The following is an 18614-nucleotide window of genomic DNA, read 5'->3' as shown; positions in this document are numbered from 1 at the left end:
AAGAAAAACAAAGCTTTGTTTACTCCAGGTGTATCAACAAGGGACTTTGCTTAAAAGATCAATAATAAGAGTGCTTATGGTTATTTTAAAGTCATGTTTACATTTAAATGGCTTTAAAAGCTTCTTTAAAGTCACCTTGAAAAATAACCACTTTTATATACACCTATATATGGAATGTGGCTACAAAGAGTTACACAACACTATCTTCAAACTGCTTATTCTTGCTCAATTGACCTATCGTAAGCCCCTCCCCTCGAATGCAGACTAGCCAATGGTAGTCGAGTATCAGTTGCACGGGGAGCGGAACTCTGACATCTTTAGGTTTCAGCGCTATAGAGAAACAATGGAAGATCCAAAGATTCTTCTGTGTCCAAAATTGTTCAAGAACATCTTGACAAGGTTTTCATACTGACAGCTGTCATTGTAAGACAGTGAGCATTTCTGTTTGTTTGTCTAAGGGAGCAACAGTAACTAAGGGTGGCAGGGCTTACCGATAGGTCAATTGTATAGTACAGAGGAGGAAGCTCCGTCCCCACGGGACCATTTAACTTATTCAGCACATAACTTATTTAACTTCCTCCTGACCCTTCAACTGGGTCATGTTTGCGCACCTCACTTTAAAAATCACAACTATCAACACTGCACAGCAAACAAGACTATTTCTTCACAAACACAAAGGTTTCAATACTCATGTAAGATTAAAATGATAGTAAATAAAATGCAAGACATGCAGGGACTGTAAACATTTATAGATGAGAATGAGAAACTCTTAACATGTTACACCTCCGGTAATGGCTGTACACAAAGCAGCAATGCGATCACCAACGCTGCTTTAGCAGGCATTACAGGCATGATGAAATGAAATCGACCAATCACCGCAGATTAGCGTCACACAAAGGAGGGGTTTGGAAAAATGAATCGTTGAGCGAATCGTTTGGGAGTCGTTGAGCAAATAAGGTAAAAATAAATGCATATAAGACAACGAAAGTGTTTTTTGGCATTGCATGCATGTCAACCTGTTGTGGACTCCCAAAACCAAAATATGAACCTTTCATAACCCATAATAGGGGCACTTTAATACTGTGTGTGATTTCCTGGATGATTCACGACTATCTGTTTTGTGATCGTTGTTCATGAGTCCCTTGTTGGTCCTGAGCAGTTCAACTGCCTGCTGTTCTTCAGAAAAATCCTCCAGCTCCTGCACATTCTTTGGTTTTCCAACATTTTATACATATTTGAACCCTTTCCAACAGTGAATGTATGATTTTGAGATCCAACTTTTCACATGGAAGACAACTGGGGGACTCGTACATAACTATTATATAAAGGTGAAAACATTTACTGATGCTCAAGAAGGCAACAATGCATTAAGAGCTGGGGGGTGTAAACTTTTTGAATCGGATGATCAGGGTAAATTGTACTTATTTTGTCTTCTGGGAAACATCTACGTAGCTTCTTAAGTGCAGTACCAAATGAAAAAGAGAAAAAAAGAAAAAAAAAAAAAAGATCTTTAAAAAGAATAAGAAAAAGTTGCACATCATCCTGTTCAAAGGTTTACACCCTCTGGCTCTTAATGCATTGCGTTGCCTTTTTGAGCATTAGTAAATGTTTCCACCTTTTGTAATAGCGGTGCATGAGTCCCTCAGTTGTCCTCAACATGAAAAGATGGATCTCAAAATCATACAGTCACTGTTGGAAAGGGTTCAAATATGCAGAAGATGCTGAAAAACCAATGAATGTGCAGGAGCTGGAGGATTTTTCTGAAGAACAGCAGGCAGTTGAACTGCTCAGGACCAACGAGGGATTCATGAACAATCACAAATTCACAACACAGAAAAACAGTTGTGGATCATCCAGGAGACAACACAGATTATTAAGATTCAAGGGTATGTAAACGGGGTCATTTTTTATTCATTCAGTTATTATTTTGTCTTGTGGAGTATATATAAACATCTGTTATGTGAAATGGCTTATTCAGGAGAGTACCAAATAAAAACAACATGCAATTTTCATGATCCCTCGTATTTAGTTAAAATTATTAACATTTGCATATTCTGCAAGGGGTATGTAATCTTATGAGCACAACTGTAGTACAATAGGCTTATGATACACAGTGAATACACAATTTTGTGTCTCAACATATGGCTTATCTACACTACTGTATGCGTTACAGGAGAAAGTAAAAAAAACACAAACAAAAAAAACCCCGGGGATTGTCAAACCTATTTGAAAGCTGAACCCCTTTGATATGAAATCTCAGGGGGTACTTCAAGAAAATATTTTAAGTTAACTTTTCAATAATTTAACAGCACATTCACATATAATAATAATAATAATAATAATAATAATAAACTAAATAGTAATAAAAATAAAATACTACTATTGTTATTTATTTTTTAAATCTGATTAAGAAAAATAAAGACAAAAATATTACTATTGTAATAAACATTTGAGAAAACAATATTGATCACTGGAAATTTTTAATTTTACATTACAAGTTATAATAATATTATTATTATTATGATAATAATTTAGTAAATATAGTGCCGCATTTCACCCTAAAACATTCAGCAGAAAATTATAAACGGCAGCTTTTTAGAATAAATTGCGCAGTCCATTTTCTCTAACGAAAATTAACCATGCTTTTACAACAAATAAAACCTAAAAAACATGGTTACTATAGTTAAACTATGGAACCAAAAATTAACCATGGTTTTGCTACACTAACCACACTTCAATCATGGAATCTGTAGTAAAACTGTGGTTATACAAATCATCATCAATGCATCAAAAACCATGGCTGCTACACTTTTACTATAATAAAACCATGGTTAATTTTCATAAGGTTTAGTTTTATGTTATGATTTAATTATTAGCTTTACACCAACTCACAAATCCCCTACAGTTCCCTCATGAACCCCCTATTTATGAAACCATGCCCTGGAGTAGGTTCATCTCAACTGACTTGCCAGTCTGAGAAACCTAAGCAATATTCTGATAAACAGTATAGGACTTCATATTATTTCATACAAACTATAGGACTTCATGAGCACTTCTATCCTAAACACCTCGCAACTCACTAACTACTAAACAAGCTGCTCGCACCACAGCATGGCCAAATCAAAATGCCACAAAGCATGTTTATGAGGCATTTAACAAGTGAACGAAACCTACGAAACTCTCATCAACGTTTGCCTTTTCCCACAGCCATTATTAGTGAGTTTACAAGAATTGTCCCACTTAATTCACCATGGCAAAGTGGTGCGAAAAAAGCATAATCACCCAGATTCATTAAGGACTCATTACTGCAGACGAGAAGAGTTTTCCATGGCCGAGATAGCAGGAATGGGACATATTCTCGATTCTACCGATGACATTATTGCTATAGAGGCTCAACAAATGTCCATTTAGTGCTGGGCTGACAGTTTCTGCTGACTACAGAAAAACAGAGCTTTATTACTCATAGACCAGCTATTGTGTGCATGGATAAACAAATGCAGCCTTCTACAAAGCTCTCACTGTGGCATGGCAGAGATGCGTCCTGTGGAGAGGAAGAGATGGGGTGCCAGCCAACTGCTCTTTGGCAAGAACTGATCAAATGCATCGGGCACAAACGTAGCATCCTAAAGAGGCTCATGGCAAGCCAAAGAAGCCGACATGGACCATAAACTTCCACATTTTATACTGAAAATTGAATTCACTTTGCAAGGTGCAGATAAAAACGCATTGTGGAACTGAAACGCAAAGATTTCCTCTTTAAAATGCATTGTGATTAATAATCAACTAAATTCTATCACCTCACCTGAGCACAGTATGCCCTTATGTCGGGCACAGGAGAAGTCGTCACACTCGCAGAAGGTACCGTAGATTTTGCCGAACTCTGATTCGTAACACAGACACTGGTTACAGCTGCATTCTCCACGGCCGCTGCACACCTGCTTGCCCTCGGCCTCACGGCAGGCACTGAGGTGTTGGTGGTCAACCTCACCCTCTTCGCACTCGCAGCGGGCCCCAAGGTAGCCGGGCTCACAGCGGCACATCCCGCAGCTGTAGGTGCCGGCGGAGTTGCAGCGGCTGCTGTTGGTCTTGGTGTAATATGTGCAGCTGCAATCACAGCGGTAGTCCACAGAGACTTCCAGACGGTCTTTGAAACCAACAGGCCTCATGGTGAAACTCTTCCTGGTGCCTTTTGGAGGACATCCTCGAGCGTCTACAGTTATGTTGAAGGAGACCTGCGAAAAAGGACAGACAACTTATTTTCTTGTATTTAAGGCTAAACACACATATCCCAAATCAAAGGCTTCTTTCCAAAGCCGAATGAGTCACAGCGGCACTCAGAAGGCTGTCCCATTTCAAAGGCTCCTTCAAATGTGGCCTTGAAATGTGCACTTTGTTTCCTAGGGCATGAAAAACTTTCAAAAAGTGACTAATACTTGACTAATATCTTAAAGGGACACTCCACCCCAAAATTAAAATTGTCATTGCCCCCCCATGTCGTTTCAAACCCGTAAAAGCTTTGTTCATCTTCAGAACACAATTTAAGATATTTTGGATGAAAACTGGGAGGTTTGTGACTGTCCGCATACCGGATGTGCTGTTTTCATTCAAATCAAAGCGTAAACAAACATAGAAGACGTATCCTTGTGGTGCGGCTGGCACAGAAGAGTGTACGCTGCTTGCGTCCAGCGGATATTCTCCAAAATGGAGCTACGCTGAACCAGAGGAGACAAATTGTTGAATAAAATCGTTTTGTTTTCCTTGCGCAGAAAGTGTTCACGTCGCTTCATTAAATTCTGATTGAACCACTGATGGCAGATGGACTATTCTGACGATGCTTTTCCTACTTTTCTGGGCCTTGACAGTGTTATTTACTTGGAAAGTCAATGGGACAGTCACAAACCTCCCGGTTTTCATCCAAAATATCTTAAATTGTGTTCCAATGACGAATGAAGCTTTTACGGGTTTGGAACGACATGGGGGTAAGTGATTATTGAGAATTTTCATTTTGGGGTGGAGTAACCCTTTAACAAGCTGCAAATTTATAGATCCACTTAAAGGGATATTCACCCAAAAATGAAAATTCTGTCATTAATTACTCACCCTCATGTCGTTCCAAATCTGTAAGTCTTTCGTTCATCTTCGGAACACAAATTAACATATTTTTGATCAAATTCGAGAGCTTTCGATTTAACTGAAATGTTCAAATATCAGAAACGTAGTAAAGACAAGGACATTGTTAAAATAGTCCATGTGACATACGGGTTCAAACATTACTTTATGAAGCTACGACTACAAGAATACCTTTTTTGCGTCATGGTAGCAGAAGAGAACAATTTTGGAATAAATTTCAAATTTTTGTTTTCTTTGCACACAAAAAGTATTCTCGTAGCTTCGTAAAATTATGGTTGAACCACTGATGTCACATGGACTATTTTAACAATGTTTTTACTACGTTTCTGGGCCTGGGAACATTTCAGTTGCATTGCTGTCAATGCAGGGTCAGAAAGCTCTCGGACTTCATCAAAAATATCTTAATTTGTGTTCCTGAAGATGAACGAAGATCTTACAGGTTTGGAATGACATGAGGGTGAGTCAGTAATGACAGAATTTTCATTTTTGGTGAACTATCCCTTTAAATGGACCAAGGTGAACGTAAGTGACAGGTTGTGGACCCTGTTCACAGTAGGCAAGACTGTCCCCTTTAACAATGCTTAGTTTGACCCGACAGATACAGACACTGATTTGGGACACAACTATTGAGTGCTACAGTGGTGACATTTTTGAAGGTTGCCAGACCTCGGTTCCCTTGGATTATTGCTGGAAAATTCTGTGAGCAACAAAAGTTAATTTTTAAATAAGTTTGCAAAAGCATGTTTATAAACACAACTAGTCTGTAAAAACAGACTATTTAGTAGATGAGCTTTCGTGCTTGGCATAATGTTTACTATATCCCCAAAACACTCCGTAGTCCCATTTAGCCACTTGTTGGCAACTGCCTTTTTAAGACACATAAAAGCCTAATAAAAAATAAATAAATCACAAGTGGGATATTACTGATGTACTTAATGTTGCATAATAAAACATGAAAATATCTTGAGCTTGTGTTAACCACAAACCTTTTAACCAAAACATTATTTTGGGACAACTAAACCAAAAGGTTCAATAATGCAAACTCAGAGGCTTCACTATCTGATGTAGATCATACTTGTCAGATTAATCACAGACCTTCAGACGAGAGGAAAGAGAGACTCCACCCTGATGATGACCACCCAGAGGAAGTAAGTCTAAACATTAGAGGCTTCACCCTTACTAGCCTAGACTTGATCAACATCAATCAATTTATGGTAAGATAAAAATTCAAAACTCATTTCTCAGATTTAGTATTCCACTTGAGATGTGGTTTAAGTGTCTTACAACTGCACTGGATTTATGAAACATGCAGTGCTAAAGAGCCTTTATCACTTTATCAATTCTTTTCCCAGAAGTTAGCAAACTTGATGCGCAGATCCTCAGGGGCAGAAAACCTGACACTTTCAAAAATATGTAGCCTGGCTGGCCTTTGATTCAGAACCGCCCAGGGGAGCGGACAAGCCCGACATGCTGTGTCTAAACACTTTGAAGTAATGTTTCACATCAGTGAGCCCTCCGGACCCAAGAGTTTAAAGCTCAGAGCCAAACACTGGGCCACAGAGGGTCATACTGATGGAGGGAGAATAGGGGCTCACGTCTTCTTAAATCACAATGAAAGACTAAGGCAGTCAGAAGTTATTTGAATGGAAAAGGGGTTGCTGTTACTTTGACAGCACTGGTATCTCTACAGCAAAGTAACAGCCTAAACACAAATTCAGTGTAAAAATAGAAATGGAGAAGAGACTTGAATCAAAAGGCAGGCAAGCAAGACGATTCATCAAATATTCAAAATGTCTATTTCTGTACAAGAGTACTTTTTGCTGTTATTCATGTACAAAAGGTTCTTGTACTGGCATCCCAACTGTGTATGAAATCATGAATAACTGGTAACATTTTGGGCCTGTCCAACAATCTCAATTCACTTATGAATAGAGTTCTTATTTGTTTGTTGGTTTCAATTATGTTTATTCCAATATGCTCAAGTCTCATTACTATCAATGTTGAAAACATTTTCGCTGCTAAATATTTTTGTGTAAGTAAATAAAAATAAATAAATCACAAGTGGGATATTACTGATGTACTTAATGTTGCATAATAAAACATGAAAATATCTTGAGCTTGTGTTAACCACAAACCTTTAACCAAAACATTATTTTGGGACAACTAAACCAAAAGGTTCAATAATGCAAACTCAGAGGCTTCACTATCTGATGTAGATCATACTTGTCAGATTAATCACAGACCTTCAGACGAGAGGAAAGAGAGACTCCACCCTGATGATGACCACCCAGAGGAAGTAAGTCTAAACATTAGAGGCTTCACCCTTACTAGCCTAGACTTGATCAACATCAATCAATTTATGGTAAGATAAAAATTCAAAACTCATTTCTCAGATTTAGTATTCCACTTGAGATGTGGTTTAAGTGTCTTACAACTGCACTGGATTTATGAAACATGCAGTGCTAAAGAGCCTTTATCACTTTATCAATTCTTTTCCCAGAAGTTAGCAAACTTGATGCGCAGATCCTCAGGGGCAGAAAACCTGACACTTTCAAAAATATGTAGCCTGGCTGGCCTTTGATTCAGAACCGCCCAGGGGAGCGGACAAGCCCGACATGCTGTGTCTAAACACTTTGAAGTAATGTTTCACATCAGTGAGCCCTCCGGACCCAAGAGTTTAAAGCTCAGAGCCAAACACTGGGCCACAGAGGGTCATACTGATGGAGGGAGAATAGGGGCTCACGTCTTCTTAAATCACAATGAAAGACTAAGGCAGTCAGAAGTTATTTGAATGGAAGGGTTGCTGTTACTTTGACAGCACTGGTATCTCTACAGCAAAGTAACAGCCTAAACACAAATTCAGTGTAAAAATAGAAATGGAGAAGAGACTTGAATCAAAAGGCAGGCAAGCAAGACGATTCATCAAATATTCAAAATGTCTATTTCTGTACAAGAGTACTTTTTGCTGTTATTCATGTACAAAAGGTTCTTGTACTGGCATCCCAACTGTGTATGAAATCATGAATAACTGGTAACATTTTGGGCCTGTCCAACAATCTCAATTCACTTATGAATAGAGTTCTTATTTGTTTGTTGGTTTCAATTATGTTTATTCCAATATGCTCAAGTCTCATTACTATCAATGTTGAAAACATTTTCGCTGCTAAATATTTTTGTGTAAGTAAATAAAAAAATAAAATAAATAAAGCATTTAGTTAAGATAAAAATCTTTATCATTCTAAAATGTCTTTACTGTGACTTTTGGTGTAGAGCGGTAGGTAGGGTATAATTGTGTGTATAAATAACATTAACTGTTGAAAAACCAACAATAAAAACTGCAAAATTACATCAAACACGGCCATCTTTCACTACATATTTTCCAGCATTAACATGCTGCTCCTTAAAGATCATGCTGAAAAACACCACAAAAAAACGGGAAAGTGAGGGGTCATAGACAGACAAAAGCGCAGCAAGAAGTATTTCCTCAATGAGGCAATGAGCTGTAGAATTGGATTAAGGAGACATGTGAGTCACGAGTACATGGCAATGTTTAGATGAAGACAGAAAGCACTAGAAAACTCCATGAAGTCTGTGTGGTTGGGCAGAGGAAGAGGTGGAGTGGATATTATATAAAGATGAGCCATCACTGGCCAAAACTTGGTCTGGTTTGTTTTTATTAAAATGCCATGTACAGAGTTGGGAAAACACTGCTAATGTTTTAGTTTTAGTAATGATCCCAGATCGACCTGTGTCTTTGCAGAATTTGTTTGTAAGAGGCCTTAAGCCTTCAGAGCAGCAGCAGCAAACTAAAGTACTAATCAGAATGGGAGGACTGGTTTTCTTTTTCTGCAAGCAGAAAATAACATGAAGACAGGCTGCTAGTAGAAAATAAATAAATAATTTCATGTGAAATATTCACACTGCATGCTAGACATAAAACTGGAGTACTCTGCAATAGCAGTTGAGAAACTGAAATAAATATTAGATGAAAAACTTGCATTGGCAACTAACTAAAATTAATTTGCATTGAACTGGAAATGGATAAAAACTGGAAAAAGTATAAAACCTAAAACTGAAATAACCTAAATAACACTTAAAAAAAAAAAAAAAAATTACAAGAAAATCTGATAATAGCTAAAAAAAGAAAATAAATAACAGTATATAAATAATACTAAAATAACACCTGGATAATACTAAAATAACACATTGGCATCCTAAACACCCTGTTGGGGTTTATTTTTGTGATACCTGGTTGGATGGTAATAATTCCTTTTTTTTTTTTTTTAAACACTAGTAATAGGTAAGAATTACATAATTACTTACTATTTGAACAATTATATCTAAATACATTGCTATAACAGTAAATTTGTAGTCGTACTCCTGTACACCTCCCCATTTCATAGTGTTCTTGCATTAGCACAACGGTGAGCAGAGCTTTATAAATCCATGGCAAACAAAGTCTATCCAAAAGTAAACTGATGTTTCCTGGGACACCAGCCAGCTTAATATAGGATTAGACGAATGTGTTATGTATGGAGCATTTTAGTAGTCTCTAGGGGCTTGAATCGACTTCTGTGAAAGGAATCTAAGCTTAACTTTAGAATCTGGGCTACCGCCTCTGTATCTAAAGCCTGTGTTTTTCACCCAGAAAGAGCCTGCTCCATTGTGCGAGCCCATTGAAATGCAGCAACAGACTCCTCAGAGGGTTCGGCGGAGGACCGTAAGTGACACATGGGATTCTGTTTGGGTTGTGCACCCCTTTCTAAAAGGCATGATTGGCACTTGGGCACGGTGTGACAAATTTCCCTCGTGGATGAGACAAAAAGGCCCTGGGTCTATTGGAGCGGCCAGTGAAAATTGGGTTGCTCCATTCAGAGAGGGTATTCAGCTCTACCTCTCCACTTTCCCTCACTATCCTTCTCTACATTCAATTATGCAGAATGGGAATGGTACAGGCAAGAGTAGAGAACTCTGCTTGATCCAAGGGTCAGATCACTGCATGGTGACATGTACCAAGTAGTCCTAAAGAAGTTTTACAATGTCAGTCCAATTAAGAATGTATGGGAGATCCAACAATACAATCCACACCATGTGAACACTGTAAAGCGAAAGCATTCTTTCACAGTATCTGTTAATACAAGCACTGTTAGATACAACTTGTGTGCTTGACGCTATGAATCTGTCATCTGCATGTTATGATACGGTAATATTTAGTTCCTTAAATCCTAAAGAGGGCTCTAAAGTAAGTCTGTTGTGGCTGATACAGCATAATGACGTGTGAGTGCAGACCATGGCATATCATTCAAACCTTACATGTTATCGTTGAGTAAATAGCACTTCATCTAGTACAGGAAGAGCCAAACAATATGCCTAAAAGAGTCTGCCAGTATTTAAGCCATGTTGCTTGTACCTGCTGAAAACCAGAAGAGTTACAGAGCCACAATCTGTGCACAGAGTGTGTTTGAAATCTGTCAGTCACTGCATTTAGTTTTCAAGGTCATTTCTGGCTCATATTCTAGATCTTGTATGAACATGACCAAATTTATGATTCTTCTTATGTAATCACCAAAAATGCAATTGAGCTGGAATGAAAAAACAAGCTCTCGCGCATTCTTTCCATTAACAATATTTTGCTGCATTTCCTTGTCACTCTTTCACTTCCTCAAGGATAGTGAAAGAAAATCTGTTTTCACTTCTAGGACATTATATGCAGGTCAACTGCAAAAAAAAAAAAAAGAAAGAAAGAAAGAAATAATAAAAAAAACCAAACGAAAAAAAGTTCAAAAAAATGGTGAAAACATGATCTGAACATTTTGAAAGACATTAAGGTCAATAACTTGTGTCACATTCTCTACATCCTCATTAAGACTGTGACAACCATCAGTCCCCTTTTGGTAGTATGAGGCAACAGGATACAGCACCCTGTGCTTAATCCAAGAGGTATAAATAAGATCTGAGCTCCTTGCCATAGACTTCACATCAAACACTCATGTTGCAGACAGAAGGACAGGATCAGCTGTGATGCATTTTAACAGTTGGTGTAAAAGGCACAGGCAATATTTGATAAAGTATAAAGTACTAACAGTGTCGCCGATTTTGAGGTCAGCACACTTGCGGAGGCCAGTCAGGGGCTGGCCGTCTTGGCAGGTGGCGGTGAAGGCCAGACTGAGATCTTCAGGATGGTCCCATACGCTCAGCTCAACCTTTGACCTGATGTTCTATATTAAAACAAAAACAAAAATCATTCACAAAACACAAAAATTCACTGGTAACAATTTCAATAACAACGGAGAAAAATCACATACTTGGTTTCTATAATGCTCTAGCACCAAAAAAATAAAACCACAAAGATTCAATCATATTCTTGTACAGCATACTACCACTCAAAACAACGCCAAAATAGATCATATCTGTGACCGTAATCATAGCCTTTGGTATTTTGGCATATTTTGGTGTAAACTGAAAGTCAGGAGAGATAAGTAACTGGGTCAACAAAAAAATCCCTGGCTTGATATTTGGTCAGTGTTTGTGACCCGTCATAAACTGATTATTGATTTTCTCTTCATATCTTAACATCATTCGTTTTTTTTTTTTCTTTTTCCCAAAGCTGTCTTATGATGCCGTTTCCCATGACACTTAATTGTGTTCGCAAGACCTCAAGGCAGATGTCCAGTGGATCTACTCTACTGTACAAAAGTTTAGGGTTAGTAAGACTATTACTGAAGTAAGTTCATAAGAACAGCAATTTATCTGAAATAGAAATATTTGGTAACATTATAAATGTCTTTGTCATTTTAATGTGTCCTTGCAGACTAAAAGTATTCAATTCTTTCAAAAAAAGATACACCCAAAACTTTTTTTTTGAAGTTGGTGTTATTCACATGAACTTACTTTTTAAGTTAAATTAAGTTTATATAAAAACGCATGTGCAAAAGTGTCCAATACAAAAAAAGCTCTCCACAACATCTTCAGATATCCATTTCTTAAACCACAGCTGCGCTTTCAATACAGCAAAAAACACAGAATATCAGAACTTCATTAGAAAAAAATACCAGACTACAAAGACGACTGCGTGAAACAAGGCAAACACATCAAATGTTCTTCACTAACAAAAACAGGAAATTCCTTATCTTATGTAATCATGTGATCACGCAGTGAAGACACAGCAAAAGAGCAAAGCTTTCCTAAAAATCACACTCCACAACATCATCTGTTCCCAATTCAATTCCTAACCATTTATTAGCTGAAAATAATCAGGGTAATCAGTTTGGCTGCCAATTAAACTGGAGTCAATTTGTACACTTTATATAGTACTGTGCTGTGAGTTGCCTGACCCTGAAGTGTTTACACCACATTCCCTAAAAATGAACAGTGCGTTCATAATGGGCTGTCACTATATATCACAGCTACAACCTTGAACCATAAGATACACATACTACACACTTTACAGGGAACAAAAGCATGAAGGGATCAGCCTCGGGGTCAACAAGAGCCCATTTTCTTTTATGTGCACTGTAAAAATCCACCCACAGTACAAGATGGTAATAAGAACAACTTACATTGTATGCATTCACAATTAGCTGAATAATGTTTTTGGAGTCTTGGTCCAAAATTTCCACTGTAGTCCCAGGGATCAATGCTGTGAGATTCTGCGGGTAAAAAGACATTGAGAACACATTAAACACAAAATGAAACGGCTCAACATCGATCAAAATAGCTTATGATGAATGAAAGATACCTTGTAAAGAACATAGTGTCTTTTGGTCACAGCAAAGATGAGGAAAATATTGTTTTCAGCCAGTTTCTCTCCAAGTAGAGCAAGTGAAGGGTAGTCCTGTGGAGAGACGCCACATGTCCATACATCAGTAAGATACATTTATTCAATCCCTCACTCCCTGCAGCACTCTTTCTGTTGGGAAGTTTGCAAAAGGAAGTCATCGCTCTTCTGATTCCCCTCCATGGTTTCCGTTATCCTTCCCACCCATTTCCTCTGTATTCAGCTACAGGCATCCTCTGCTTCTGACCTGCCTGAGAATCCAGGGAGTTTGTGCTCAATCTCTTTAATGAATGATCGGTGATGTGTTAAGCACATTTGAGTAACGTTTTCTACAGAACAAGATGGATTCAGAAATATTAAATCCTTGTTTGCAGTAGAAAGCACACACTGCTTTTGTTTGTTTTCCTTCTGGTTGAGCGATCCCTCTCTCTCTCTCGAAACACTCAGCTGCTTTGGATGAAACCCAAACTGCACAGAGACGAGCACAGCATCTGTTCTTGCACTTTGACATAAATGAGGGGAAAAAAATACATTTTTGCCAGTTCAAAGCCAAAAAAAAAAAAGTTATAAATATACAAGAGACATCAACTGGTCAAAAGAGAAGGAAACAAGTGCACAAAACCCTCCCATTAAAACCCATTAATACAGTTCAGAAAACAGAAAGTTGCTGGGGTTTAAGCTTTTCAGACAATCATTATACGTAAATCTCAAGCATTTATGGCTGATGGCAGTTGAGGACAAGCAATTAAGCGTTTACAATAAAACAAGCTAATTACATATAGACGGTCAATTTCATTTTTCCCAAATGTGTCTCCACATAAACTGGATGAACATTTGTTTGATTCAAATGATACTTTGCAGTATAAAATCTTTACCATCTTGTCTGCAGCACTATACTCGTTCTTGTCGTTCAGGTGACACTGTCCATCGTGAGGATGCACCAGTCCACCGAGCTTGCCATCCAAAGCCAAGTGAGGGACGTCATCGGTGGCAAACACCAAGAGATGATAGGCCTCCTTCCTCCAGCCAATCTTCTCCTGCCACAATGAGATTAAACATTCATTTATGCCAGCCTAAATCTTTTCATATCTCCGGTCACACTTTATTTAAAGGTCCAATTCTCACCAAATTTAATAATTTGCTGCTTATTTATAGTAAGGCAGTTGTTAAGTTTAGGTATCGGGTAGGAATAGGGATGCAGAATATGTGCTTTATAAGTAATAATAAACAGCCAATATGTTAATAATAGACATGCAAATAATCAACTAGTTAAAAGTGAGAACTGGTCCCTGTACTAAAGTGTTACCAAATCTCTGTTCATATTAAATTGTTGTACATGTACACAGTGTTTCTGTATAGTTGATGGATCAGTTAAGTTATATTACAGAGTTGTCTCATTCACATATGGAGATTATTCAAGTTTTTCCAAATAAAACACATTTACATTCAATTTCAGGAAATAGACTTGTTCAAAAATATAAAGTTGAAGTAGTAGTATAAATTAGTAGCCTACATGAAATAGAACTGTAAAGCATTTTGGTCATTGTTTTTTTTTTTTTTTTTTTAAATTGCAGCTTTTATGGCCATATATTAATTAAGACACTAAATGGAATTTATACTTATATTACATTTGTGTCACAACACAGAACTATTTTTAAATATATTTTCAAAAAGAAATGCTGGCAAAGTGGGTGTTTAAAACTGGTGACCAGTACGGTTGCATACACAGGTATATATTTGACCTAAAATCTAGACACAAAAAGTCCACTAACTACTCAAATATCAGACATGATGCCGACTAACATTTTAGATGGCTGAATATTTAAAAACAGGATATTCAGGCAATTCTGAAAAAATTAGAAACACATGGCAAATTCAACACACAAGTTCTGACTAGTCTCACTAACAAGAACGAGCACTGATTAACACGTACCGCACAGTGAATAAATGGGCAAGGTTCTCCTCTCTCATTCAGTGTAAACTACACAGTCTCTTCTCTCATGCATGCTGTGATCGTGCCTTTCATGCCAAAGCAAATATTTTCACAGCCTATGATGTCATGCAATATTAGCGTGTCTCTTTTAGGACTCGGACACCTGTATCTGTTCTGATAATGCTCAGAGAGCACAGCACAAAAACCAAGACATTCTCTCTCTTTTCATTAAACCTTGCTGGACAGGCTTTCTGTCTCTATAGGGAGTTGAAGGAGTCAAAGAAGCTTAGTGATGAAGCAGCAAAATGACCCGTCCTTACTGACTGCTTACCTTGCAAACTGCAGCCTGCAGAATGGCATCAAACCCACCCTCTGGTGCATCCCTGTTCCGTGAAACCATCTGCTTCTGCACTTCTTCATTGAAACGGTCAACCTTGTCCGTAAGAGATAAGAGGTGACGGAAGCCAAATGTAGGGACGCAGTTTGGGAATAACTTATATCTGTAAGAAGAGAAAAATGAGAGAACTCAGAAGCTTAAACAGCAATACTGACATCATAAATTAATGATAGCGTTTTTGATATTATATTATAAACTTCTATTTTTAAATTTAAATATGCATGAAATTATCCTTTTAAAACCAACAGATTATTTATAGTTTTATTAATTCTTTTTATTACACACATTAAAAACTATTCAATTCAAATACCAGCACCAAAAAAGTTATTATATTTTAATTTAATTGATTTAAATATGCATGTGCAAAAAGCCTTTAATTAAACACAGCATTTTATATGCAAATGGTAGAACAGGTTATGTATAAAATATTGTTTTTAATTAGTTGAATTACTGAAATAGTCAGATAATATTAAACAGTTTTTAACTGTAAAATATTATCTTGGAATATAAGGTATAAGCTTTGTGATTTGTCTTTATGAAATCTGTTGTGGTACAGTGAGCATTCAAGAGGACTGAAAGCATAACCTACATGGTCACTGATGCATGATGGGATGTGGGCTGCATGGGGTAATAGCTTCTCTAGGCCATGTGCTGTATTGGCTTTGCAACCTCAATCTGCTCTGTCACACTTTCCAATAAGTCTACCATTATTTTGCATTGGACCAGAACGATAACCACCAGTGAAAGCAGGACAAAATATCTTAAATGTTTCTCTTAACTAAATTAAGTGTGACATAAGACTGTGGTTAACAAGTCAAGAACTGAGGCATGCCGAGTGCTTTTTGAATTTCCAATGATGCACTTTCCCCATAAGACAAGTCAACGCCAAAGCAGGACTATTTTTAGCATCACAAGGGAAAGAAATTAAGACACATACACTTCCCCAGATGAGAAAGTACTGTGTCCAAACAGTTCTCACTAACGAGTAGCTGTTCGCTCCATTGCATAACAAAGGTCATTAAAGGGCAAAAGGCGCAAGAGCCTTTTTGCATTTGAATTCAGACATAAGGAAAGCCAATCCCAAACCTGTTTACATCTCTTCACACATCTGCGAGACGTCTCTTTCTTACCCATTGCACGGATTGTCCTGGTACTTGGGGGCGGTGTAGGAGAAGGGTGAGATGTTCTTATCCACAGAAGAGCCAAAGCCAAGACGGAAGTTACTTGTAAGCTTCCTCATTTCCTCAGCCAGTTTGGTGCCCAGGTTGCGGATTGTGTCCAGATCGTCCTTCATGGAGAGCGAGAGGTCCATCAGGTAGTACAAATCAACAGGGTAGTCTTCTACAGGTCGCACTTGTACCTCAAATGAGATCTGGTCACCTGAAGGATGTAAGAGTCATTACACTGACCTGCTATTTCAAGGTGTCTACAAATGTTTTGATTAAAACATGTCCTTCTCTAAATCAATCAGAAGATGCATACCAGGCCTTAAGCTGAGAGAGATCTTCTGTGGGTATATCTGGATGACATCATACTGGGTCACCCCAGAACCTTTGGAGCTCAGAGGCTTGCTCCGCAACAGAGAACTGCCACTCCTGGGATTTTCTATGAAAGGGACATCACACCCTCTTTTCTGTAAGTTCTGGCTAAAGTCACATCGTGAGTTGAGAGTTCTAGCTTGTCCAAAGTCCTGAATCAGGAAAAAAAGATTGCTGTGGTAAGTGATGTGAGGAAACCATTAAATAAATGAGCAAACCCACAAATGCAGTGAAATACAACAGTAATGCTCTTAGCAACCTGTAAACAGTCAGAAGCTCTGGATTATTGAGGTATATTAAAATTTATAAATAAACCAGTGGCCTGTCTGCCTAACTAGACAATATCTGAATGAGTCTATGATAGCTAAAAGTACTGTCTAGGTAGGCAGCTCAGCGGGGTTTGTGACAACTTCCGTCAATCACAGTGTCTCGCGCAGTACCTCTTGCACGCACCAGGCGCAGCTTGGGTGAATGAGGAGACATTCTTCACAAGATGTGGCGCTGCCGCTCATGCAAACATTAAGACCTTAAAAAAAATATAAAAAAAAATCACTGCAAGTCAAATAGGTATTATGAAAATGTGCATTTAACACTTTTTTTTCTAAAGACATTACAACTGACGAATACTACGACACACAAATGATTCATGCGAAGACGAAATAAACACGAGAAACGATACACAGTCACAGAATTGCTTAGAAAAGTAATTAGGGCAAACTGACCTCCCCTCATTATCATGGTGATGAAATAAATACATGCATGAAAGACTAAATAAATAGATGCAGTGAATTATTACAAGAATTAGGGGGAAATGGATTTTCAAACATATAACTTATTAATGTATGCATTTTCATAAAATTCACAAGTTATTTCATGTTATCGGATTTACTATTATGTATTAAATCTATTTGCATTGTTACTTATCTAAACGAAACCAGATATAGCATTTTGATGACAGATGCACTTTTACTTACATTCTGATGCACTTATACTTACCTTTGACGCTGTGAATAAATATTTCCAAGACTATGTAAACTAGAAGGGCCGGGTGACGTGTAAATGGGCAAGGTTTCCACATGATTACTTACAAAATCAAAAGCCAGTTCAAAGTAAAAAGGTTTTTTTTTTGTCTAATTGTATAAAAAAAGTTTCTATTATAAATGTCCGTTTTTTATATCGTGAGTGGCTGAGATCTTCTTTGTGTCCATCCTCTCCACATCACAGCGGCACACACGACTGAAGTTAGTGTCCAGTGCAGACACTGCATTAGTAAACACATGAGTGAAATCCGAGGCGACACCGCAACTCTGAACAATAATCCACATTCGAAGTTATTGTTACTGTCGCACTCTGTCTCAGGTCCACTGCAATAATTCACCATTGACTGCATCCATACTGAGTTTCAAATCTTCATTCGCAAACACATTTTAAACTTTGTAAACAGACTGTTTTACTCATCATCCGGTTGTTTTCAGCGTGGAAGTTCAATAGTTGAGTGCCTGCCGCGTCCCTCACATTACTCTAGGCTCCGCCTATGGGAGAAGAGCCTGGACGCTTTTTTTCCAATCAGTTTGTCCAATAAGTCCCGCCCCCCTACACTGGGATTGGCTAGTAGGGGACTTTAAACCATGCACTGATTGGACAGTAAACAAGTAATTCAAATGTCCTTGCCAATAAAAGAAAATAGCAATCAGCCGTAGGGCAGGGCTAGTCAGAAAACGAGGGGAGAAAGTAACGCCGACTAGGACGAAGCAGTTTAAAAGGACATTTAACCCTTTAATTAATTGACCTTAGTAACCAATAAAGGTGTTTTATGGAATGAACAATCATATTTTGCTT

At 37.9% G+C, this 18614-nt stretch overlaps 1 protein-coding gene across 3 annotated transcripts in view; it reads right to left on the bottom strand.

Moving 5' to 3' along the window:
* itgb5 (integrin, beta 5) overlaps positions 1-18335 on the bottom strand; it is a 38993-nt gene extending 20658 nt beyond the window's left edge. Inside the window, exons 1-11 of one of the 3 annotated variants that reach the window (XM_058786333.1) lie at positions 17945-18335; positions 17772-17853; positions 17216-17301; positions 16720-16927; positions 16368-16617; positions 15172-15340; positions 13783-13944; positions 12869-12964; positions 12690-12779; positions 11214-11348; positions 3803-4232 (exon numbers count right to left, since the gene is read on the bottom strand). In XM_058786333.1, the coding sequence (XP_058642316.1) occupies positions 3803-4232; positions 11214-11348; positions 12690-12779; positions 12869-12964; positions 13783-13944; positions 15172-15340; positions 16368-16617; positions 16720-16927; positions 17216-17301; positions 17772-17853; positions 17945-18100 (1864 nt within the window). In that variant the 5' untranslated portion in view covers positions 18101-18335. Of the gene's footprint in view, positions 1-3802; positions 4233-11213; positions 11349-12689; positions 12780-12868; positions 12965-13782; positions 13945-15171; positions 15341-16367; positions 16618-16719; positions 16928-17215; positions 17302-17749 lie in introns of all 3 variants that reach the window. The other 2 variants (XM_058786330.1, XM_058786331.1) reach the window with 2 other exon arrangements.
* Between the last annotated feature and the right edge of the window lie 279 nt (positions 18336-18614).

Source organism: Onychostoma macrolepis, chromosome 09 (assembly GCF_012432095.1).
Source record: "Onychostoma macrolepis isolate SWU-2019 chromosome 09, ASM1243209v1, whole genome shotgun sequence".
Taxonomy (NCBI): Eukaryota; Metazoa; Chordata; class Actinopteri; order Cypriniformes; family Cyprinidae; genus Onychostoma; species Onychostoma macrolepis.
Note: the sequence above shows the minus strand (reverse complement) of the source record. Positions and strands in the feature narration are given on the sequence as shown.